This window comes from Podarcis muralis, chromosome 9 (genome assembly GCF_964188315.1).
Source record: "Podarcis muralis chromosome 9, rPodMur119.hap1.1, whole genome shotgun sequence".
NCBI lineage: Eukaryota > Metazoa > Chordata > Lepidosauria > Squamata > Lacertidae > Podarcis > Podarcis muralis.
The window spans coordinates 9,007,086-9,032,068 of NC_135663.1; the positions used below are offsets into that span (position 1 = coordinate 9,007,086).

At 45.2% G+C, this 24,983-nt stretch overlaps 1 protein-coding gene across 1 annotated transcript; it reads right to left on the reverse strand.

Annotated features, from left to right (window-relative positions):
- Nucleotides 1–2,622: 2,622 nt before the first annotated feature.
- Nucleotides 2,623–23,817, reverse strand: SUCLG1 (succinate-CoA ligase GDP/ADP-forming subunit alpha). Its single transcript, XM_028743995.2, has 9 exons — nt 23,661–23,817; nt 16,886–16,989; nt 14,735–14,851; nt 14,327–14,539; nt 12,279–12,336; nt 11,005–11,088; nt 9,012–9,163; nt 6,664–6,852; nt 2,623–4,697 (listed from the first exon to the last, which is right to left on the reverse strand). Exons 1-9 carry the CDS (start codon nt 23,719–23,721, stop codon nt 4,671–4,673), a joined length of 1,005 nt encoding a protein of 334 aa, XP_028599828.1. The 5' UTR covers nt 23,722–23,817; the 3' UTR covers nt 2,623–4,670.
- Between the last annotated feature and the right edge of the window lie 1,166 nt (nt 23,818–24,983).

Below are 24,983 nucleotides of genomic sequence, written 5' to 3' on the forward strand. Positions count from 1 at the left end.
TGGGTCCCCAGATGTTGTTGGACTACAACTCCCATCATTCCTAGCCAGATTTACCAGTGGTCAGGGATGATGGGAGTTGTAGTTCAACAACATCTGGGGACCCACAGGTTGAGAACCACTGGCCTAGACAGAGAAGTATCTCATGCCAGGAGAGGACATGTGCTCCACCTCCAGCATCCCCAGCTAAAATGGTTTTGCTGCAAAGCTAAAAAGGAGAGGGTGGGAAGGAGTAGATCTATACCCAGAGTAGATGACAGGCAGTGTGGTGTGGTGTAGTGTTTAGTGTGGGAGAGCAGAGTTCAAAATCCCATTCGATCACGAAGCTTGGGCCAGACACTGCCTCTCAGTCTAATTTCCCTCACCAGGTTGTTGGGAGGAGAAAATGAAGAGGGGAGAACCATGTGTGCTACCTTGGGCTCCTCGGATCAAAAGATGGGATATGAATGCAATCAATAAAATAGTTGGCTCCTTGTTTTATCCAAGGAAGCTCCATGCAATGGTATCTTGCTGCACAATTTAAATGCCCGTCTCTACAGCACACAGGCAATGTGGGCTGCATCCAGTGTTGTGCACATGGGTGTTCTGCTCATGCAACAGGACTTCTCCCTTTGTGCTCACTCTCAAAAACTGCCCTGGAGTATCCTCCAAGCCTCTGGAGCCGATTTTCAGGGCACACAGGGGGAGAAAAAGGAGCTGTACTGAAGAGGAAGTTCCATTGTGCAAGTGGAAGTCTGCTATGGAAGTGGAAGAGCAACATCGGATATGACGTTGTATAACTCACCAAGGGTTGAGGAACAGTTTGTGATGGCCTCGGAAAGTGGTGGGCTCTCCTTCATTGGAGGTTTCTAAGCACAGGTTAGATGGCCATCTGCCAGGGATTCTTAGTTGTGATTCCTGTGTTGCAGCGTGTGGATGAGTCTCAGGATCCCTTCAGTAACTATGGACAGGACCAATATGGATTCCCCTTCTTCTGTGTTGCCTAGCAGTTGAGGGCAGGAAATAAGACTTCCAGAGACCAATGGTCACAGTATCGTGCTAATAACATCACACCCCCGGCTTTGAGCTCCATGTTGCTTGACGTGGGCAGAAAAGAGAACAAGAGTTATCTTCCCTTTGGAGAAGGGCAAAGCTCAGTGGCAGAGCACCTTCTCCACATGCAAAAGATGCCAATGTCAATCTCCAGGCATCTCCTGCAAAAGGCTGGGGATGTCTGAAATGGAGAGCTGCTGCCATTCAGGGTAGACAATACAGGCTAGAGGGATCAACAGTCTTGACTCAGTGTATGACAGCTTCCTATGACATCCTTTCAAACAGACAATAGTTCTCTGTAAAAGAGGACACATGGCAACCCTAATCTGCAGCACAGAAAGTGTATACCTGCATATAGCTGCTCCTGGGAGAAGGGGTGTGCTGAATGCAGGGAGAGCTCAGTCTGTAGATCATGAGACTATTAATCTCAGGGTCATGAGTTTGAGCCCCACATTGGGCAAGATTCCTCTGTTGCAGGAGGTTGGATTAGATGATCCTTGTGGTTCCTTCAAACTCTACAATTCTATGAACTCCAGGTAGAACCAGAGCTGTTTCCCATCTGAAACCCTGCAGCACCAATCAGTGCATAAAATATTGCACTAGATGGACCACTGGCTCAGATGCAGCTCCTTATGTTGTTTCTAGTTAGTAGCAGCTGCCGTTGAACTCAAAAGCAGGTGAGCAAACTCCAGTTAGGACCCTACACCCCCAAAATAATTTTTGCTTTAAAACACACACACACACACACACACACACACACGATGGGTTGTATTGTTAGAGAGGTGATATCCAACATTCATTATACTCAGAAATTTAATGATGCTAAGCCGTTTGTCCATTGATTTCAATGGCTATTCACAGGGGACACCCTCGAGCATTCTAGCTTGTTCCAATAGGACATTTAGAGCTGGTTCTCTGCGCTGGATTGCACCCACATACTTCCATCACAGCCTTGACTCCTAGTAGCATTCCCCAACCCCACCCACCAAAAACCCCCAGAAATCTTGCAAGCTGTCATTTTCGGTAATACCAAATTCTATGCTTGCATGGTTCGCTCAGGGGGCATGCAGTCTCTGAGTCTGCACAGAGTGCAAGTCCCTCAGCATTGAATTACCAGAGCCTGTCACACTTTTTAATTAGGAATGACACTGGCACTTTGAGATGGGCTCAAAATTTGTCATTTTAGTTTTCCCACGAAAGGCAGGCAGTGGACAAGAGCAAGTTGGGAATCGGTCTCAATTTGTATACAGAAAGCACTTTGGGTATGTTTGATAAAAACGAGCAACACCGACATTTTGAAAATCATATCCACAGGTTCTCGCCCCTCCTCCGTCTTCCCCCTTTCCCAAAGGTCCTCCTTTACAGATTGGCTTTCTTTTTAAAGGTACCCCAATCTACACAAGCAACCAGCTCCGTTTTGCGTTACTTGATTTTATTTCCGTTCATAATGAAAGCAAACCGAAACACCATCAAATTCCGCTATAGCTCGTAAAGCTCATTTACGAGCGTAACATTTTATGTATGCCTGTAAGTAGCAAAACTTGTCAGCAGAGAATCATTGGTAATTATTTGCAGAAAATATATTCCGGTAGATTTTCTCTCTCTCTCTCTTTTTGAAAAGCTGCAGTAACTCATTAGCAGTTGCACAGAAAAAGCTAGGGTACAGCACAAGTAAGAGCAAGAGAAGTATTAGGCCAGCATTGTACAAAGAGGTATAAATATAGCTTCTCTCGGGATAACTACGGTTGCGATGGAAAAGAACCACCTTTAGACACGCCCATTGGGGGGGTCTCGATACTTCGTGCCTTTGAATAGCTGAAACTCCCTCCCATTTCACAGACTGATGGCCAGGAAGGTTAAACACCTCATGGGCTTCAGAATTTGCCGTGTGGCTCTTTGGAACCATAAAAACTTTCAAGGTGAAAATACTAATAGTAAAAAGAAGATGAAAATCAGGCTTTTTTATAAATGGGGAAATGCGTTGTTCCGCTCAGACATTTTGCAACTGAAGTCCATGTTGTTGACAGCCCACACAGAAAATTGCACAAGCAGTTTGCAATTAAAGAGAAAGCAGCACAGAGACAAAAGCAAAGGGGGCAGAACCTAAAAAAAGAAAAACACAAGGGCTATGAAAGGACTTTTTCTGAAGCAGGATTTATGTATGAAGTCCGCATGACTGCTGGAATCAGCTTACGAGAAAATACATTCTGGAGGATACCAACAGCAGCAGTTGCTTCTGAGTAACTATACACAGAACTCCTTATTACATGCTTTAGAAATAATAAGAGATCCGTTTAGTAAAAATCAAGGACCTGCCATCATCCAATGGACAGTGGCTTGTTTTCAAGAAGCGGACAGGGAAAATATCAGATTTGTCATGGCTGCAGCAAATTGCCTATAGCAAGTAGTGGGTTCTGTGGCTGAGTCACTGCTGCACACCAGGATGGAGAGGGGCAAGCGGTCGTGAGGTTGGTGCAGTGGCGAGGTTGGTGTGGTGTAAACGTGTTGCCAGGATTGGCTCCGCTGGCGTCCTTGCACCGCACTAACCTCGCCATCGCCTTGTCCCTCCCAGAATGCAACTCAGATGGCTTAAGGTCACTTGCCATGGGACAGACCCAGTACGCCTTTTGCAGATCAGTGAAAGCATTTGCAGATCAATGAAACAATTAAAAACATCCAGGGAGAACACTACTCTTTGCTCTCCCTGCATGCACTTTGGAGTGTGTTTTAAATAATTTCCATCTATGCAAGTTGATCTAAAAGCTACAGCCCCACCTACCTGTACAATATGGGCAGGGCTTGGCATTCAGATAAAACATCTGGACACAGTGTGAGAGAGACAGAGCTGGCCTCAGGCACCACTTACAGCCTCTGCCAACCTGGCACCCTACAGGTACACTGGACTATAACTCCCACCTGTCCTAGCCAGCATGCCCATGAAGTGCTGGAGTTGATGACAACAAGGCCAATGGAGGCTAGGATTAACAGCAGCTGCAGTTCAAAATATCTGGAGGGCATCAGGTTGGCGAAGACTACTCTACTACTTCTAACTGAGTCTTCAGACCTCACTGCATTGCTGGTGAATAAATTCAGTGTTTTGTGAAAGCTGCATACATTACAGTTCCCTCCTGAAGATATCTGTGATTGCCACCAGCGCTGGACCTAACTCAGCAAAGCTCAATGATTCGTTTGCATGCCACTAAGCTCTGCCTGATGTACTAGACCAATAGGATTTGGCACCAATTTCTATGTCAAGGACAACTGTCCATCAAAAATAAAAGCTGAAAAGCCCATAGCAGAAACAAAAAGCAGTTTTACTTTAAACTATATCCATTCTTAAAGCTTCCAGATAGTTAAAGAGTTTCAATAAAGTGATTTGAGGAAAGTTGTAAGAAAAAGCTACCAAGCTCCAGGATTTCAAATAATCAAGTTTAGTGGTAGATTTATTCGTTTGCTATGATGTACAATTATGTCTGGACAAAGGAGCCACTGAAATGAAACCTGATGGCTTTAAAGCTGAATTCAGAAGACCGTTGTCAATTATATTCGAGAAAAGAAAAATCAGCAGGTGAGCAGCACAGAGGGAGGTGATATTTCTGCAGTGGCATGTTCGGACGGATCCCCTCCTCCTCCTCCTCCTCTCACAGCATTTTCCTCTTCTCAAACTCCTTGAGGGATAAAGACGGAGACAAGGTTTCATTAGAGTTGGGACAAGCATTTGCTAAACCATCCTTTCTGCCAGAGTTTACCACCTTTAACATCTGCAATCTCTTCCATAACCTGGCCCCTCTCTGGCCGCTCTGCCCTTCTCAATGGCATGGCTGGCCTGTTTTCAGAGTCACAATGGGCTTGCAGTGACGTAGCTGGAGAACACTAGGAACATACTCTGTTATCACAGAGAGGCCAGGTCGCTTCACTGCAGGGAGCTCAACTGACAGCTTTAGACTCTGAGCAACTTTTGGCAAACTGACTGCAATCTTCAATGTCCCAACTATGACTTTCGCTATTTTTCCTAACCCACATTGCAAGGGGAAAAGAGCCGCTGCAAACTCTGCCAGCTCAGCTCTCTCCCGCCTCCTGTAGGGCCCAGCGATTAACAAGAGCAGGCACCGGCAAAAATCATGATGCGGGGAAAGCCGTGAAGCCAGCCAATGCCTCTGCGCAGCTCCATCCTTGTATCAGACACAGTGAGATATCGGTATATGTCAAGTATGAATGTTAGGCCCCAAAGAAGATGGAGAATACGCAAGGCATGATATGCTGACAGGCGAAGTGAGAAACTGGTTTTATCTTTTTTTAAAAAAATCATTTTTATTGATTTTCCAGTAAAAACAGTCAATCATCACATCCACATCATAATCCAATCCAATTCAATTAAAAACAACGAACTAAAATAAAAAAGCGACCCAATTATAGTCCAAATTGTAATTATTATTTTTTCTGGGCTCCCCATAGTCTGCACCACTGAAGCATATCTCCAAATCTTCGTTCCTGTCTGAGAAACTGGTTTTATCAAGGAAAAATGTATAACTGTGTCCAAAAGAACATTGGTTTTGCTTAATGAAAGCAAAAATCCCCTGATAAAAACAGGATGGAACTGGCGATGAACAACAGTAATAAAAAAATAAATAAAAAGGGCACTCTGCTTACCCTCAGCGTTGCTGGGACCAGCGCTACAACCCAACACCCACAGCTCTTACATGAGGCTTGATCAACCCACATGAAGGGCCTTGTGTGAATATTTGAGTGAATGTGTGAGTGTTTGAACCTCTTGCTACCAATTTATTAATGTATACTTGACTATATGAAATAAATGTTACATGAAAGGTGTGTAAACCCAGATCTGGTCTCCGACCTGTCTTATTGAAAGTCCTATAGCATACGGGATATCACTTGTCTCTCCGGATTTCAAAAGAACCAAGTTACCACGCTGAGGGTAAGCAGAGTGCCCTTTTTATAGCCTTCTTGCCCCTTGACGTCTATCGGCTGGCTTTTAGAACGTTTCTGCCACCCTCCTCCTGTTCTTCTGGACCACCACATCACCTTTGCTGTTGTACCTCAAAAATACATACAACGTGTTTCAGGCCTTTATCATCTGTCCGTGGCCCACCGTCAGTTCCTCCTTGTCTTTGTTCTTTTCAGAGGATATTTATTACTGTTGTTCATCGCCAGTTCCATCCTGTTTTTATCAGGGGATTTTTGCTTTCATTCAGCAAAACCAATATTCTTTTGGACACAGTTATACATTTTTCCTTGAAAAAACCAGTTTCCCGCTTCACCTGCCAGCATATCATACCTTGCGAATTCGCCATCTTTTTTTGGGCCTAGCATTCATACTTGACATACATGATGATGGTGATATATCATGACGTTGAAAACCAGATTGCCCAGCCCTAGTGGCCGAGTGGGAATCTGAACCCAAGTATCCCTTGTTCATGTCCAACAACCTAAATCTGCAAACTTCTACCACGCTTGTTGCATTGAAAGAAACCCAACCCAACAAAACCTCGTTCATAGGAATGAAGCAGAACATAATTCACAGTGCCCAATGTTTCTGGCAACATCCTGGCAAGCTCCATTGCCTTCAAGCTGCAGAGGAGCAGCACTGTGTCCCTAAATGGCTGCTGAACTAACCTTGTATATAGTAGAGCCCAGCTGAGCAGGAGACATACTGACGACGACGCCAGCATTCTGTAGGGCAGCAATTTTCTCTTTCGCTCCACCTTTCCCACCAGCAATGATAGCCCCCGCGTGGCCCATCCTTCTGCCTGGAGGCGCGGTGACTCCAGCTATAAACGAGACAACTGGCTTGGCGTCTGGACCCTGTGACAAAAGAGGAATCATTTAATAGAGGGGCGAGAGAGAGAAAGCAGAGTTGCAACTACCCCAGTGAGCACAGTTATTGGCGTGGTTGGACATGAAAAAGACATCCGAGCTGAAGCACCAGCCTGAGGATTAGGGGCAGAGATAAGGAAACGGCCTGAGAGTTCTGGGCAGAGAAAAGGAGGGAAGTGAGTGCAACAAAATTCCCATAAGGATCAAGTTTGTATAGGACATGTAAACCCAAGGAAGATATTTAAGTGGTTTTGATTTTAGAAGCCAGCTCCTGCGATTGATATACCAAGAAAAAGCCCACTTTGGGGGAGAGGGGTTAATGATTAGTTACAATTTCATCTTTAGTGCCATTTGCTAATTGTTTTGCAAGCCAAAGTGTAAAATTGAAGTAGATGTGTAGTAGCTGGGCCATAAAAGCTTTTGAGTGAAGAATGGTGTGCAAAGGCTGACTCAAGAAACCAAAATCCAAATCTAGCTATGTTTTGTGGCCTTGAAGAAGCGCCTGGGACTGGTCCAGTTATTCAAGAAACCTCAATATGATGCGCCCAAGAGTCTCCAGAGAAACAATCATGCAACTCTGGCCACCTATGGACCTGACCACAGCTTGCTTGCAACGTATTCCATGAACATGGGAAATCACTTCCAAGTAAAATGTGACTGCGCAAAAAAACACATTTGGGTCAGGTATTGTTTTTTCCTTATGGGACAAACACAGATTCTGAATGCCTTAAACCTGCCCTTAAAACAATTCATGCAACACTGTGGGTGATATTCAACCAAGTCCTACTCATTTTAGACCCACTGAAATTAAAATACACATGTTAAAAAAAGGTAAAGGTAAAGGACCCCTGACAGTTAAGTCCAGTTGCAAATGACTCTTGAGGTTGCAGCATTCATCTTGTTTTACTGGCCGAGGGAGCTGACGTTTGTCCGCAGATTTTCCAGGTCATGTGGCCAGCATGACTAAGCCGCTTCTGGCGAAACCAGAGCAGCGCACAGAAACACCGTTTACCTTCCCGCCGGAGCGGTACCTATTTATCTACTTGCACTTTGACGTGCTTTCGAACTGCTAGGTTAGCAGGCGCTGGGACCCAGCAAGAGGAGCTCACCCTGTTGCGGGGATTCGAACTGCCAACCTTCCAATCGGCAAACCCTAGGCTCAGTGGTTTAGAGCACAGTGCCACCCGCGTCCCCACACATATGTTAAGTCATGCCAATTAGCTTCTGAATACCACCTTGCATGTCACAAATAAGTAATCCACACACGCGACTCTCAATCCTGTGAACCATTCCCAAGTTTGTGGGCTGTCTGGTTGCATGAGCAAATTTCACTCACTCATTGCCATTTGCCTGTGTAGGCAATTTGGGGAACTGCAGTATTTGCTGCAAAATGGTACCACCGGAAATGAGCCTGCAGGCTAAATTTATGGGGTGAATCTTCCTTTCCATTTGGTGAGATAGTCTACATCGTTATTTCCATCATGTTTAACGGGGAACGGTGAGGAGCTAGCAAATATGTAGCCGCGTGTAACAACCACTTAATGCTTTTACCCTGCAAATGCCAGGCTTTCAAAAGGTTATTGATTAATCTCTCTGCTGGGTTTGGTGTACTTAATTGTGCTATAGACAACTTTCGTTTGAGTAATGAAGGGAGATTTGGGATGCTTCCGGATGGCAGCTATTTTGTTGGTGGGATACAACTGCACAGTGGCAAATTCAGGTTGCAGAGTTATAGTTGATTTGGTGCTTGTGTGCAACAAACCCACTTTGGACTGGGCTTTTGGTGTTTTGGCAGTAAGGAAAGGGACAGGAAAATGCACTGCGAAGTTTGACATCCCATAATCTCTCTGCAAATTTTATGCAAAGGAATCAGGATGAATGTTGCAACATACATGCCATCTGAAAGCAACCTCAGTTCTTGTACTTAAGAGGTCACATAAGTACATCTTTGGGATTTACCTTCATCTTCCTCGTGCAACATTCTAGTGAGGGGTGTAAATTCCTTCCAAGGGGACCCTTTCGACCCAAACCAATGACTTTAAAAGAGTGGAATACAAACAGATGAACTTTTAAAACGGTTATCCCTCCTCCTCCCTCAATAAGCAGAATGTGCACAGGAGACGCTCTCTCAAAACATTTAAGCTTACAGAATTGTTTTCCCTAAGGAACTGAGCGGCATCTTCTTCTGCGTTTCCGCCAATCTCGCCTATCAGTATAATTCCTTCGGTGTGCGGATCCTTCAGGAAGACATCCAGGCAGTCAATAAAATTTGTTCCATTGAATGGGTCTCCTCCGATGCCTGAAAGGTTTCAGAGAGTCCTATTAAGAGCAGCACATTTCTTCCAGAGACCAATTCTACTAACAGGGGCTGCAGAACTTTCAGGATCACCAACTTGAGTTGCCCACTTTCAGTTAAGGATAACAAACATTCTTGGAGCTTCATTTCAGCTATTAAATAGCTGGCAATCGGGTCGCTCAGTTCTGCCCCTACCAATATTTCTGGTTTCAGAAAAGGACAACAAAAAGTTGGTATATGGCTAATAAAAAGTGAGTTATAAAATATAAGCAGCTGCCTTGAAACCATCTATGTTGATAGGTTCTCAAGAGAAGTCATTCTTAACCCTATGACCTGCAAACCTTTAAGAAGGGATCTTGTGGATTGAATTTGGGGCCTTTTACATGTAAATATCTGTGCCTCCAAAGGGTTAAACCACAACCTTTACATGCAGAGATTTTAAGTTGCCTTTTCACAGATCTTTAAGCCAGTTCCCAACTTGTACCTTGTGATACAGAGCATTCTCCAATGAAGTAGTCCTGCCAGAGCAAGGATCTTTGCCTCTGTATAGGAACTTCCCTTCCCACTCTGTTCCATTCCCCTGTTCCAGGGGTTGGAAGCAGATTTGGGGGAGGTGAAGAAGGTGCCCAGGTAGAGGAGAGGGAAAGTTCCATTGTGAAAATGGAAAACCTTGCGCAAGTGCAACTACTTTGACGGATGCTGCCCCACAGGTTGGAAAATATGGCTGCAAGCACCAACCAAAAAAGCTGAGGGAAACATTTTGTATGGTAGCCAATGTTACTCATACTCTGAAATTAAAGTACATTATTTGCTTTAGTCAATTAATTTTGATGGGTCAACTTTGCACAGAAGTTAGTTGGGCATAACCCCATATATTCAGTTACGTTAGATGCAGAATTACCAAAATGATGTAAAATCACAATCTGTTTCCAGCAAAAATTGTGAAGAATACAGCCTTCAGATTAAGTTAAAAGAAGATTGAAGCACCCTTCCTTTCCTTTTCATTACACATTTAGCACAAATCGTATTTATGAATACCCTCTTTTAGCATAGGAATTGGTACCCAAGGCCTAAGGCTACCATGGCAATCCTTCAGCAGGCTACAACTCTGAAGGAGGAATGCAGTATCTAAGACTCGGCTTAAGTCCCCACCTTCATTTGTAGCAGTTAAAATAAGATAAAACCTTTGGGAACTTATGAAATCCTCCTCTTCTGGATTCTCACCCTGGTGTTGAAATTCTCTTGTGCTGGGCACATTTACCAGAGCAGAACTCAAAATGTCAGACTCAGTTAACTGTTCCAGAGGTAAACTGCCAGAATTTTTTAAGTCAAGTGAGAGAGAATTCCTGCTTCCTTTTCTGCCTCTTTTCAATCAACACGCCAAATGTAAATTAGAAAATGAATTTCCGAAGGCAACTCTTTCTTTTTATTTGCACAATAACACCAGTTTGGGAGACATGTGCAAACTACAGCCTGAACTTCCTAAAATCTGAAATTCTGGAATTCAACCAGAGTGGAACCAAAGGGATGCCAAAACAGATACAGAATAAAAGAGTGAGGATTCACTCATCTCCTCTTCTAAGAGAGACTGATCTTTCACTCTCACTTGTAAAACTGAACTCTCATCCATATAATCCATCCACTTGTGGCCCCAGTCATCAGACTGGACCTCCCCAGTTGTGTCTCCCCACCCTGTTCACTGGCTGCCAAGGGGGCCATTTTGGTTTAGCACTACTGCAAAACACACATTTAATGCAAAGTGGGATGTGAGTTAGCATTTCTTAACTGGTTTCTACAATTATATGTATTTTCTTACACACTGACTGAGCCTCTCTCAAACCCACCAACACAGAAGGATTGTCCCAGTCCAACTTGAGTTGTCTGATGAACAGCTTCGTATGTCAGAGTGCCAGATCTCGACACAATACCTGAAGGGTTTGGAAAGGAGAAAAGAAAGGAAAAAAGATATATAGATAGATATAGCTATACAAATTTACATATAGCAACTTACGTAACAAGCTGACCTTTGAACCTTGTAAGTTCTAATTTCATGATCAGCACATAACATTCAAAAAGTATTCTTGCCATAAGTTGAAGATCATGTAAGTCAAGTTACACTAGAGATTCCTGAGCCACACAATGCAACGTAACAGCAATGTAGGAGCATTATACCAGCAGCCCCTGAAGTATAGGCCCCACACCAAGAGCAGCTTTGCAAAGATCTCCCGTTGTCTGGAGTTTACTTATTCAAAAGTGTAGAGTGCGCAGGAGGGTGTCCTGATTGTGACATTGAAGAAATCAAACCCCACAATAACTCAGCAAAGCCCGTTGTGTTATCAACACTGTTTGAAACTTAAAAGAGGACAGCAGTCGACTTTGAAACTGCCCATTTAAAAGAGCATGGTGTTTGAGTTTCGATATAATGCTCACCCATATGGCAAATCGTTTTTATATGAAGTGCCTGCCTTTGCTGCATGTGCGAAAATAGCGCATCACCACTTGAGGAATCTAAAATCCAATCCTTAGGTTGGGGAGAGAGTACTCAAGCCAACCTGGGGGTTATCTCTCTTTTGAAGCGTGCATATGTCATGGCATGGGTTCACACTTAACACAGGCTGCAAACTAAGGGCAGACTTGGTTGGATATTTCAAGACTGGGCTCAGTTGGGCCTTACTCAGAAGACTGCCATTCCGATTTTCCCCTCCGAAGACTTTGGGTTCTGCATGGGAGGACTTGGCCCTAGCTAATATGGCAAGATGGCACATGTGTTTTATTTGAATTTGTCCCTGAAGCAGGGTCTGCTGCTTCAAGCCTGCCTCTGTTATAGTTCCTGGGTATGTCCAATCCAATGAATTCAGCACTGTGTCATTCTTATTTTCATTATTATTTAAACTTGTTAGTTGGTTGTTACGCAAAAGTCTCCAAGGCTCACAAGAGGTTTAAAAATAAACCTCTCATGAAATTGAAGATGTCGTCAACATTGACTAATATCTTGAAGGCTAGAGCGTTAAGCCAAATGCACACTCTATTGTATTAGAGCAAATACAATTGCAGGTTTTTGTTATGGTTGTTGTTGTTGTTTTTCGAAAACACACCAGAAAAATCTTTGAGATCTTACCAATTCTTCCTTTCTTGTGAATGTGGCCAGGCATGATACCAATTTTACATTCTCCAGGCTAAAAACAAACAAAAAAAAAAAACGTGATCAGCATCATTTCATACACTTATCCGAAGTCACCACCGCAACCTTCCTCTATAAGACTCCTTCCCAGTGTCTCAAGCCTGTCCAAAGCGGCCTCTGAACTTGCTGCAAGTCCTTTGTACTATGCACGGGATTGTGGAGCATGTTCCAGGGCAGAGGTAGCCACCCTGGTGCCCTCCAGATGCTGATGGAAGAGGGTATGCTGTCAATCCTTATGGAGTCTTTGCTACGCCTTGCATGAACAGAGCACACTGTCCCCATGACTCCAGAAAGATCAGCTGCAGCATGCAAGGCACGGTGCGAGAAAGGTGATCTTCTCATTATTAAGCTTCAGGGGTCCCCAAAACGAAGTTTGGAAAAGGTTGGTTTTTCATTATAGTAGTAGTAGTAGTAATAGTTCTTATTATTATTTTATTTGTATCCCATCCATCTTTTCTATATAATTTTTTATTAATTTTTTTGTTATACTAAAATGCCCATTTTAACAACCTTACAATATCAATGACTTCCTTTCTTCTCCTTCCATGGTTCGTTTTGCATATCACAGATTCCTGCATATTTTACAAAAACTAAACCATTCAGTATTCCATTAATACATCCATCAAACCTTATTTACACTGTTGAATTTATCTTAACACCGCCAAGGTTTTCAGGTGTCCCCAATCCCCCCCCCCCATATATTCAATAAACGTTTTCCAATCTTCTCTAAACGTATGTTCTTCTTGTTCTCTAATTCTTTACAGTGGTAGCTCGGGTTACGAACTTAATTCGTTCCAGAGGTCTGTTCTTTAACCCGAAACCATTCTTAACCTGAGGCGCGCTTTCACTAATGGGGCCTCCCGCTGCCGCCATGCTGCCAGCACGCAGTTTCCGTTCTCATCCTGGGGCAAAGTTCGCAACCCAACATACTACTTCCGAGTTAGCTGAGTTTGTAACCTGAGGCGTTCATAACCCGAAGCATTTGTAACCTGAGGTACCACTGTATGTTAAATCTGCAAGCTGCGGGTATTCTGACGGCTTAAGTTGACATTCTTCTTTAGCTGGGACCTAACTCGTTTTCCACATACCCTGCCCATCTGATTGCGTTACCCCAGCCACTCTGGGTGGCTTCCAACAGAATATAAAAACACATTCTGCTTTGATCTCACAGTAACGCTATAATACTGCCTGGGCTAAGGGATAGTGACAAGTGGGGTTTTGAACATGAGTTTACAAATCTAAGACACCACATACTGCACTGCATTAGCTGGATCAAAGATGGGAAATCTGTGGCCCTCTCAGTGCTGTTGGACTACACATCCCATCAGCGTGCAGCAAGCATGGCAAATGGTCAGGGAAGCTGAGTATGTCATTACTGCGGCCCATGTCTTGTTAGAACAAAAAATGGAAAACGAGTGAGGTCCCAACTAAAGAAAAATGGCAACTTAAGCTGAGGAATATGCACAGCCTGCAGACTTAACATACAGAATTAGAGAACAAGAAGAACGTAAGTTTAGAGAAGATTGCAAAAAGGTTTATTGAATATATGGGGGAGAATTGTGTACACTTTAAGATGTTGGCAGCATTAAGATAAATTCAACAGCGTAAATAAGTTTTGATGGATGTAATAATGGAATACTGAATGGTTTAGTTTATGTAAAATACGCAGGGATTTATGATATGCAAAATGAACCATGGAAAGAGAAGGGAAGGCATTGATATCTTAAGGATGTAAAAATGAGTATTCTAAATTGTAAAACAGAAAATTTAATAAGAATTATATACATATATATTTTTAAAAATGGTCAGGGAAGCTGGAAAGTGGAGTCACATAACACTGGGAGAACACTACAGCTCACCAGGATGGTGCCTACAATACAGGAAAGTATGTTAATCAGGCGGCATGCTTGCCTTTAGCCAAAATATATAGGCTTCTACTCTCTCAAGAAGATCTCCACTAGTTTTAACTTCACTTGAGCCCTTACGTTGATCACTCCTGGGCAATTTGGGCCAACGAGCCGAGTCTTGTCCTGACGAAGCAATCTGTGTTTGACACGCACCATGTCCTGCTGGGGAATACCTTCTGTAATGCACACAACGAGGGGGATTTCTGCGTCAATGGCTTCATTGATGGCGGCGGCAGCAAATGGTGGCGGCACATATATTGCAGAGGCAGAAGCACCCGTTTTCTCTTTAGCCTAAGATACAATTACATTAAAAAGAAGAAGAAATCATCAATCTTTCAAGTTGCTTGGCATGCCAAAAGAATATTCTCAGCATTAGAAGCTGAAATTTGCTTTCTACTGCACGAATATTTGGTGAAACATTTAGATGATCTAGCCTGGATGTAGCCACGATGTGGGATCAGTTCTCATATAGCAATATATTATTACCTCCCTCACGGAGTTAAAGACCGGAAGCCCCAAGTGAGTTTTGCCCCCTTTGCCAGGAGAAATCCCTCCTACTAGATTGGTGCCATATTCCAACGCCTGTTGACTGTGAAAGGTACCCTGCAAGAGAAAATCAAACATAACAAAAACTAGGTTAAGATAGGAGGACAAAAGTGATCCAAAGCTAGACTTCTCCTGAACAAGGCCAGTGAAAGAAATGGGAGCTGCATGAGAGCCAGTAACCATGATCCAATTTTTTTAAAAAATCAAGCATACGCTGCTAGCATGAGGTGCTAGATTTCTAAGTGCAGAGGAATAAATGCTTGGCTATTTTTATCAAGCCTGGGAAGCATGTAAATGTGCCATCTCAAACCTGCAATATTAAATGGCACAGTCCAAACAGAGATATAGCATTCAATTGTTCTAAACAGTAAATTCTGTATAGTAAGTCTGGGCCTTGGACTAAACTAAGGGTAAGGAACCTGTGTCCCTCCAGATGTTTTTGGACTACAATTCCATGACTTCTGACCATTATGCTGACTGGGATTAATGGAAGTCCAATGATAACTGCAGAACCACAAGCTCCTCACTCCTGGACTAAACCAAATACTCCCAAGGTCAATTCTGCTGCTTTCCTTAAAAACTGAAAAGTCGAAAGCAGAAAAATCCACAAGTTAACAGACAAGGAATATGCCCTACTGCTTTCTAGAACTAAGGCACAGCTTCATTTCTGTGGCCCATGATGGATCAGCATTCCAAACATTAAGTGTGGCATGAGAAGCTATAAATAGAAGACACCATTTGCAGTATAGGCAGATACAAACTGTATGCAGGAGAACAAAAAGTGTGTTTCCTCTAGCTTGTAATGACGTTTACAACTTGAACGATGGTTTCAGAACTAGATCTGTCGACCTGTTCTAATTACAACACATATACAACATAAAATTAACCTTCCATGACCTTGGGCTCTACTATTACCGTATTTTTCGCTCTATAACACGCACCCGACCATAACACGCACGTAGTTTTTAGAGGAGGAAAATCCGTAGGCATGCCACCCGTGGGCATTCCCTCCATAACATGCACAGACATTTCCCCTTACTTTCTAGGAGGAAAAAAGTGAGTGTTATGGTGCAAAAAATACAGTAGTTGCACTAAGTCTTCTCCCAATCCACTAGCTCAGTCAGTAGAGCAGGAAACTCTTAGCATTAGGGCCGTGGGTTTGAGCCCCATGTTGGGCAAAAAGGGAGCGATGTTGCCTTCACACTCGAAGATCTCAGGAGCATCTAGTTAGCTATTGCAGTCCTTCGCTGTAACCCAGCAGGCCTCTTATGATGGTGATGTTATTCTACCTCCAGGGATCCCCACAAACATCAGCCTTCCTAACAACAAATCCATGTGTGTATCAGAAGACCTGGTGCCCCCAAACGTCTTACTGAGTGCCCAGTTCTTACCGAGTGCAGGTAAGTGGTTAGGCCTATGGGGCAGCACTGGTATGGTTAATACGTCACATGGCTCAATGTGACTGCACAACTATGCTGGCTCCTAGAGAAGAGCTTGCAGCCTTTTAGCTCCTCCACAGGCTCTGCCGAATGCCTCTCCTTCTTCTGAGTAGGTGAGAGGAGGTGTTGCACCACCCAATTTTGTATGGGTCAGTGTGGGACATCAAGGATTGACTTAGCACGTCTTCTGAACCTGGGATCGTGGTTAAGGTGTCTCCTCCTTAAACAAGACCTGAAACCATTGAACAGACATCGACTACCGACTGTGATTCAGGAGAGACCTTAACCACAATCCTGGATTCAGAGAACTCATGAAGTGAGACCTTGGCCTCACTGCCAAGGAGACCTAAAAAGTCTGGGGACTGAGATCTCCTTTTTAACAGCCAGCACGACTGCACATTCACAATATGCCATTTGCAGCCAGTGCTCTGTACAAGCTGGGAACATGTCCTAGAATACACCAGAAACTTCATCCCAGCTGTGCATTACAGGGGAAGACGAACAGCAGCAGCAAGCTGTCTTTCAAGGAAGCTGGTCTGCCATATCTTGCTAATGGACCATTGCAAAGTTCACCGAAGGAACCCCAGGCTCCTCAAACCCAGTTTGAAAACCACTCTTCAACAGTATGAGAAAGGTACAGCCAAACACATACCTGTTTGCCGGTAAAACCCTGACAAACGACCTTTGTGTCTTTAGTGATGTAGAGATTCTTTCGTGTGGCCAAATAGGAGCAATGCCGTACCCCATTTTTCTGCACTAGGGGAAAAAATACAGAAAAAGCTCGATCACCTTATTTTGTGAACGCAGGATAAATGCATAACTCAGAAAATTAAACTTTATCATACTTTTTTTGACAAATTGCAGGACAGCCATGTTAGTCTGCTTTTTAAAAAGAAAAAAAGAAAGATCATTGCACCTTTAATATTAACTCAAACAATTTTATTGAAAGAATACAAGCTTTCAAAAGCAATTACCAAAGTAACTTTCAGAGCACGATGCTATTTTTCCAAAACCATGTCCATCTGCCAATTAGCTGACATCACTCTGAACGATGGGTGACATCAGCTGATGGTTGGTGTTCAATTCTGCACTGACTGATTATGTCAGTTCCCCACATGGAATTGACATGTGCAGCAAAAGCAGCAGTATTTGACCCATTCTCATCAGTGTCGGATTGAATCCTGCTGTGATCATGGCAGGGAGCGGGACTAAAGTCTTCGCTTATCAGCTGATGAGTGGAGACTTTCAATCCTGCTGGGTGCTGCTTCAAAGCCCTTTTGCAAATAGTTCTGCCTTGTTCTTTAAACCTTAGAGGATAGGTTCTAGCAATCACATTTTAACTGGACCCTAACATTTGCAGTATAAGGAAGAAATCATAAACTTCATTCAGGCCCCAATAATAATTTATAATTTGTGTTCCAACACATCAGGTCATATGCTTCTTCCTCCCCTCCCCGCCCCGCCAAATTTGGATTTTCAACAGCAAGAGAATGAAATCTAAAATGTGTAAGGGCCGGTATTCGAAACCATGCACTTCCTTTTGCACAAGTGCGAGTACCTGTCATTCAAAAAGCAGTTAGGGATGGCTCAGAGCCCATGAAACTCCTAATTAGCTCTAATTAGGCTGATCAACAATCTAATAAAGCTGAGATGCTTTAGTTTTAAGATGGCACAATTGAATCAATGGGCTTAAATCCAAGTATTCTAGTACCAATGAACTCCAGAATGGGTGGGCGCTATACACCCATCATCCTGAAATATTAACTTCACCAAACAAGTTCTGAGACTCACAAAACTAATTACTATAGCAATTGCTATAAACCAGCATTGTTCATTGTGCTCTAGTTTAAGCAGATACGTGTCTGCAGTGTTCAACCCCTACACATGCCAGGAGACTGGAGAGGGGGAGGGTTTTTTGGGCTGCAACCACAAGTTACAGCTGTTTACGAAGAACTCAGTAAAAACTCATGTTGGTCAAACTAAGGTACCCCTGCCCGTACGGGCCAGTCTTGAAAGACTCTAGGGTTGTGCGCTCATCTCACTTAAGAGGCCGGGAGCCAGCGCTGTCCGAAGACACTTCCAGGTCATGTGGCCAGCGTGACGAAGCTGCTCTGGCGAGCCAGCACCAGCGCAGCGCACGGAACGCCGTTTACCTTCCCGCTATAAAGCGGTACCTATTTATCTACTTGCACCTAAGGGTGCTTTCGAACTGCTAGGTGGGCAGGAGCTGGGACCGAACGACGGGAGCTCACCCCGCCGCGGGGATTCGAACCGCCGACCATGCGATCAGCAAGTCCTAGGCGCTGAGGATTTACCCACAGCGCCACCCGCGTTGGTCAAACTAGATAGATGCATATAAACTGGGTGGAATCCAATGCTGCGTGAGTGAATGTTCCCTTGGCCAATGGGATTTTATCATCCTCCCTTCTGCACCACCCTCAACCCCGTGCACCCCTCAAATCTGCTCCAGAGGGCCCCCAAATCCCTCCCCCCCCAGCAGATTCCGTGTACATGCAAGAAGAGAAGAGGGAGGTGAGGTTCCGTTTCACAAGCAAAAGTCCATTCTGCTCCTGCAGGGACAGCAAAGGATGCAATCAAAAGAGAAAAACTGATGGTGTCTCATGAAACTCCAAAAAGAGGGAGGGGGGAGGAGAGAGAGAGAGAGAGAGAGAGAGAACAAGGAAACGTGCAAAACACAGACACCTTTTTAAAAATTCTACACTCTTCATCCAGGCAAACGTGAACAGCACCCAGGAATACATCCAGGAACAAAAGAAAGTATGAGAGTATGCAGAAAGGCACCACTCAACTTTCATTATATTGTTCCATTGCAAATGTGTACTCTTGGTTTTCTCATTGTTAAACTACAGCTATAAAGCCATAAAAAGCAATTATGGTTGAGAGGAGGTGCCTTTCCTCCAGTAAGAATTCAACTACGCACCAAACCTCACATGGCCTGTGGTTTTTATTTTACCTGGGATTTTTGGTTGTTTGCTTTTAGTTTAATGGAAGAGGGGGAATACATCTCAAAGAGCAGCAAAGTGTTTAACTACTGTATTTTTAATTCCGAGGTAGCACTGAGTGTGTGGTCTGGGGAATTAAGGTCTGCACCAATGAGTGCCCAGGCAACAAACAAAACAACCCAACGGGAGTGGAAGATTTTGCGGTACAAGCATGCGGTACAAGCACACGTGCTTGCATACATTTGAAGTTAACCAGCTGTGTTACAGTGAAGGGCTGCAACTCATAGGCAGAGCACATTTTTGCATGGCAAAGGTTGGCAGAAGCTGGGACCAAGCAACGGGAGCTCACCCCGTTGCGGGGATTCGAACCGCCGACCTTCCGATCGGCAAGCCCTAGGCTTTGTGGTTTAACCCACAGTGCCACCCGTGTCCCAACTTCCTAAGTCCTTATTTTAAATCTACAGATAAAAATTTAGGGCTTAGATCAACTTAAGATGCCAGGTGCCACTATGCTTTGCAGCATGCCCAGTGACTATGGAAGCAAAAAGGTTTAATACAGTGGTGCCTCGCAAGACGAAATTAATTCGTTCCGCAAGTTTTTTCTTCTTGCAAGTTTTTCGTCTTGCGAAGCACGGTTTCCCATAGGAATGCATTGAAAATCAATTAATGCGTTCCTATGGAGACCGCTTGCCAGGCTGGCGGTGCGGAGAAGGGCTTTTCTCCCCACCGCAAGCCTTCAGGACAGGTACGGGAACAGAGGGGAAGGTGTGCAGCGCTTCTCCTCTGTTCCCGGGGCTTGCGGTGGGAGGAGGGTTTTTCCTCCCCACCGCCAACATTCAGAACAGCATTCTGAATGTTGGCGGTGGGAAGGAAAACCCTCCTCCCATCGCAAGTCTTCAGGACAGCCATCCGAAGGCTGGCGCGGGGAGAAGGCCTCTCCGCCCCGCCGCCAGCCTTCGGAGCAGCCTTCCGAAGGCTGGCGGCAGGAGGAGGTCTCTCTGCCCCGCCGCCAGCCTTCGGAGCAGCCATCCGAAGGCTGGCGGCGGGAGGAGGTCTCTCCGCCCTGCCGCCAGCCTTCGGAGGAGGTCCGAGGACAGTGGGGAAGACGCGCTGCGCTTCCCCGCTGTCCCGGAGATTTCCCTATGGGCTTTCGTCTTGCGAAGGAAGCCCATAGGGAAATTCGTTTTGCGAAGCGCCTCCAAAACGGAAAACCCTTTCGTCTAGCGGGTTTTCCGTCTTGCGAGGCGTTCGTCTTGCGGGGCACCACTGTAACAGTAATTCTTACAAGGTGGGAAGAAGGCGGAGATCTGGGGTGAAGCAAAAAAAAAAAAAGATCTGGGGCTCACGCCTAGCTATGCCACTGAAACTAAAATTCCCAGGCAAAATTAGCCCAGCCCAATCCAGAAACTACTGTTTTATTGAGCTCGATAGAACCTAAATGTCATGATGGCACCAGGCGAGCCTCCCTGGGGAGAGCCTTCCACAAACAGGGAGGGACCACAGAAAAGGTCGCCTTCTCATGTTGCCGCCCTCCAGACCTCCTGCGGAAGAGGCAAACAAGAAAGACCTCTGAGGATGATCACTGGGTCCAGGTCAGTTCATATGGGGAGAGCCTGTCCTTGAGGTACTGTGATCTGGAGCTGTTTAAGGCTTTCTAGGTCTAAACGAGCACATTGAATTGGACCCAGAAGCTGAGTGGAAGCCAGCGCAGTCAGACCAGGATGGGTGCAAGATGCTCAAATCCATCTTTCTCCAGTGAGCGACCAAATGGCTGAACTCCTACACCAGCTGAAGTATAAACACACATAACTAGGCTTTAATCCACCCAGGTCAAACACTCAGTTTGGCGCAAATACCCATGTGTATTTGCATACACACAGAGGCTGGGAGCCTCAAGGATGCCCCTCTGTGGTAAAAAACCCTGGCTACCACACACCCCATAGCTTGTTTATTGAGTGATTGAATTTATATGATTGATCGATTGATTATTGAATTTATATACCGCCCTATACCCGGAGGTCTCAGGGCGGTTCACAGAAAAGATCACAATATATAAAATCAAAATAAAAACAATAATCCAATAACACCCACACCAAAAAGAGCCACGTTTTAAAAAGGGCATAGGATGTCAATCATATCACCCAAAGGCCTGGTAAAAAGGTGTACAACGAAGGTGCCAGGTGAATTTCCATGGGGAGAGCTTTCCACAGATGGGGAGCCACTGCAGAGAAGCCCCTGTTCTCATGTTGCCAGCTTCCGGACCTAGAATCATAGAATCATAGAATCATAGAGTTGGAAGAGACCACAAGGGCCATCGAGTCCAACCCCCTGCCAAGCAGGAAACACCATCAGAGCACTCCTGACATATGGTTGTCAAGCCTCTGCTTAAAGACCTCCAAAGAAGGAGACTCCACCACACTCCTTGGCAGCAAATTCCACTGTCGAACAGCTCTTACTGTCAGGAAGTTCTTCCTAATGTTTAGGTGGAATCTTCTTTCTTGTAGTTTGGATCCATTGCTCCGTGTCCGCTTCTCTGGAGCAGCAGAAAACAGCCTTTCTCCCTCCTCTATGTGACATCCTTTTATATATTTGTACATGGCTATCATATCACCCCGTAACCTCCTCTTCTCCAGGCTAAACATGCCCAGCTCCCTTAGCCGTTCCTCATAAGGCATCGTTTCCAGGCCTTTGACCATTTTGGTTGCCCTCCTCTGGACATGTTCGAGTTTGTCAGTGTCCTTCTTGAACTGTGGTGCCCAGAACTGGACACAGTACTCCAGGTGAGGTCTGACCAGAGCAGAATACAGTGGCACTATTACTTCCCTTGATCTAGATGCTATACTCCTATTGATGAGGCCCAGAATTGCATTGGCTTTTTTAGCTGCCGCGTCACATTGTTGGCTCATGTCAAGTTTGTGGTCAACCAAGACTCCTAGATCCTTTTCACATGTACTGCTCTCAAGCCAGGTGTCCCCCATCTTGTATTTGTGCCTCTCATTTTTTTTGCCCAAGTGCAATACTTTACATTTCTCCCTGTTAAAATTCATCTTGTTTGTTTTGGCCCAGTTCTCTAATGTGTCAAGGTCGTTTTGAAGTGTGATCCTGTCCTCTGGGGTGTTAGTCACCCCTCCCAGTTTGGTGTCATCTGCAAATTTGATCAGGATGCCCTTGAGTCCATCATCCAAGTCGTTGATAAAGATGTTGAATAAGACCGGGCCCAAGACAGAACCCTGTGGCACCCCACTAGTCACTCTTCTCCAGGATGAAGAGGAACCATTGATGAACACCCTTTGGGTTCGGTCAGTCAGCCAGTTACAAATCCACTGAGTGGTAGCATAGTCAAGACCTCTCGAAGAGGCACACGAAGGAGGGCCTCAGAAGATGATCTCAGGATCCCGGTAGGTTCATATAGAAAGAGGTGGTCCTTGAGGTATTGCTGAGCTGTGGCTTTGATATGCAGACATGGGCCCTAAGGAAGTTAGAGGGGAGGCAGCTACCACCCACTAAATCAAGTAACTGAGGTTCTCCCCCCCAAAACCCCCCACATTATCATTATTGGCATTTATTGAATTAATATACAGCCCTACATGTTTTATGTATTTGTCGCCAAGGACAGCTCTTAACTCATCTCCTGCTATGCCCTACGGAGGACCTTAAGATCCATAAATAACAACACCCTAGAGGTCCCAGGCCCTAAGGAAGTCAGATTAGCCTCAACCAGAGCCAGGGCCATTTCAACACTGGCTCCAGTCTGGTGGAATGCTCTGCCTCATGAGACCAGGGCCCTGCAGGATCTGATTTCTTTCCGCAGGGCCTGTAAGACAGAGTTGTTCCGCCTAGCCTTTGGCTTGGAATCAACTTGATCCCCTTCCCCTCTTTCTTTTTCCCTTCTCCTCCTGTGAAGAGGCTGCATCTTAATGTTTTAATGTTGTATTTTAATCTTGTTTTTTAAATTGTATTTTAATCAACTTGTTTTTATTAGCAGTTGTTAGCCGCCCTGAGCCCGGTCTTGGCTGGGGAGGGCAGGGTATAAATGGAATTTATTATTATTATTATTATTATTATTATTATTATTATTTGAAGGGAGCCCTGTTTAGGGAAGTTTTTAATTACTTATGTTTTAATGTATTTTTAATCTTTTGTTGGAAGCTGCCCAGAATGGCTGGGGAAACTCAAGTCAGATGGGCGGGGTATAAATTACTATTATTATTATTATTTGTATTGTTGCAAATTCCCCGAACGTGCAATATCTATACCTGCTTCCCTTACCTTTAATTCCATTTCAGAACAGAAAGGGGGGGGGGGAGAGAGAGAGAGGAACCCCCCCCCCGAAAAGGACAGAGATAAGGGTTAAATTTAGGGGGGAGGAAAAGTAGTTCAGCGTCACGTGACGAGACCCCCCCTCCCGTTGGCCCCGCCTCCACCGGCATTGCCCCGCCCCCCCGCCGGCCGACCCTCACTCACGGAGCAGGAGGAGGCGGCCGAGGCCTCGCGCGCCCACGGCGCCGCTCCCGCAGCAAGACATCGACCCGGCGCCTTCGCCCTGGCTGCCAATGACAAGGGGGGGCCTTGCGAGGCCAGCCCCTTCCTGTCACGACATCGCTACCCGGTGCGCATGCGCCAGCGGGGCTTCTGCAGGCACACTACCAAAGTGCCTGACAAGGGAAGTTTGTGTATATACATAGATACACCCACAGAGGTGGGTAAGTGGCCTAACACGGTACGGACGTGATTTGCTTATTTCGGGGCAAGGTTTCCCGGGCTAGAAGCTGTATCGGAGAGGACGCAAAGGACAAGAGAAGCAGGCGGAACCATGGGCAGCCGCGGTGGGAAAGCCAATGGGAGCGGAGGACCCCGGCCTCCCGAAGCAGTCCACGCTGGCGCAAGGGGTTGTGGGGGCTGTAGTTCTCGCGTTGAAAGGCATGTGGGAAGCCCCGTTGCACTCATGGTAGTTGGGTGGGTCGCTGTGCCCTTAAGGGAGGCATATTGCTCAGCTGGTAATTAAATACAGGATTTCATAGCGCTTCAGTCTGCTTATATGCAGGCTTCTTTGGGAATCCCAGTGCGTTCAAATGAGGTTTACTCCCAAGTAAGTGTGCATAGGTTTGCAGGCATTGCTTGCTGCCAGAAAACCCCATGCACGCTTGCCTGAAGTTAAGTCCCATTGTATCCGGCTTGGTTTACTCCTGAGTAAGCGTGCATGTGAGTGTGGTGCATGGCTGTAAGTCCCAGACCAAGGGATCAAAGTCCAATGAACCCTAATAGAATTTACCTCTGAGCAGGATTTTTTTTTATTGCATTTATTAGGGATTTCCTTAATATGCAATAATAATATTAATAATAATCAATATTAATAACAATTAATATTAATAATTCATAATCTTATTATTGGCGGTAGAGTCAGGACAGGGGCAAAACATCTGCACCCATCTGTAAGAACTCGGTCACTTAATATGGCAGCATCAACACTTTGGAACTCCCTGCCTATTGATCTCAGGCAGGTGCCTTCAGTTTATTTTTTTCGGCGTCCGCTGCAGACGATCTTATTTAGACAAGCCTACCCATATGTTTCAGGGACGCAGGTGGCGCTGTGGGTTAAAGCCTCAGCACCTAGGACTTGCCGATCGAAAGGTCGGCGGTTCGAATCCCTGCGGCGGGGTGCGCTCCTGTCGTTCGGTCCCAGCGCCTGCCAACCTAGCAGTTCGAAAGCACCTTCGGGTGCAAGTAGATAAATAGGGACCGCTTACTAGCGGGAAGGTAAACGGCGTTCCGTGTGCTGCGCTGGCT

Coding starts and splice junctions, on each gene's coding strand:
- SUCLG1 (XM_028743995.2), bottom strand. CDS start 23,721: ATGTCTTGCTGCGGGAGCGGCGCCGTGGGCGCGCGAGGCCTCGGCCGC. Junction 12,337..14,326: donor ATTGCCCAGGAGTGATCAAC/GTAAGGGCTCAA, acceptor GTTTGTTTTTAG/CCTGGAGAATGTAAAATTGG. Junction 4,698..6,663: donor TGGGCTCTACTATATACAAG/GTTAGTTCAGCA, acceptor TTATCCCTCAAG/GAGTTTGAGAAGAGGAAAAT.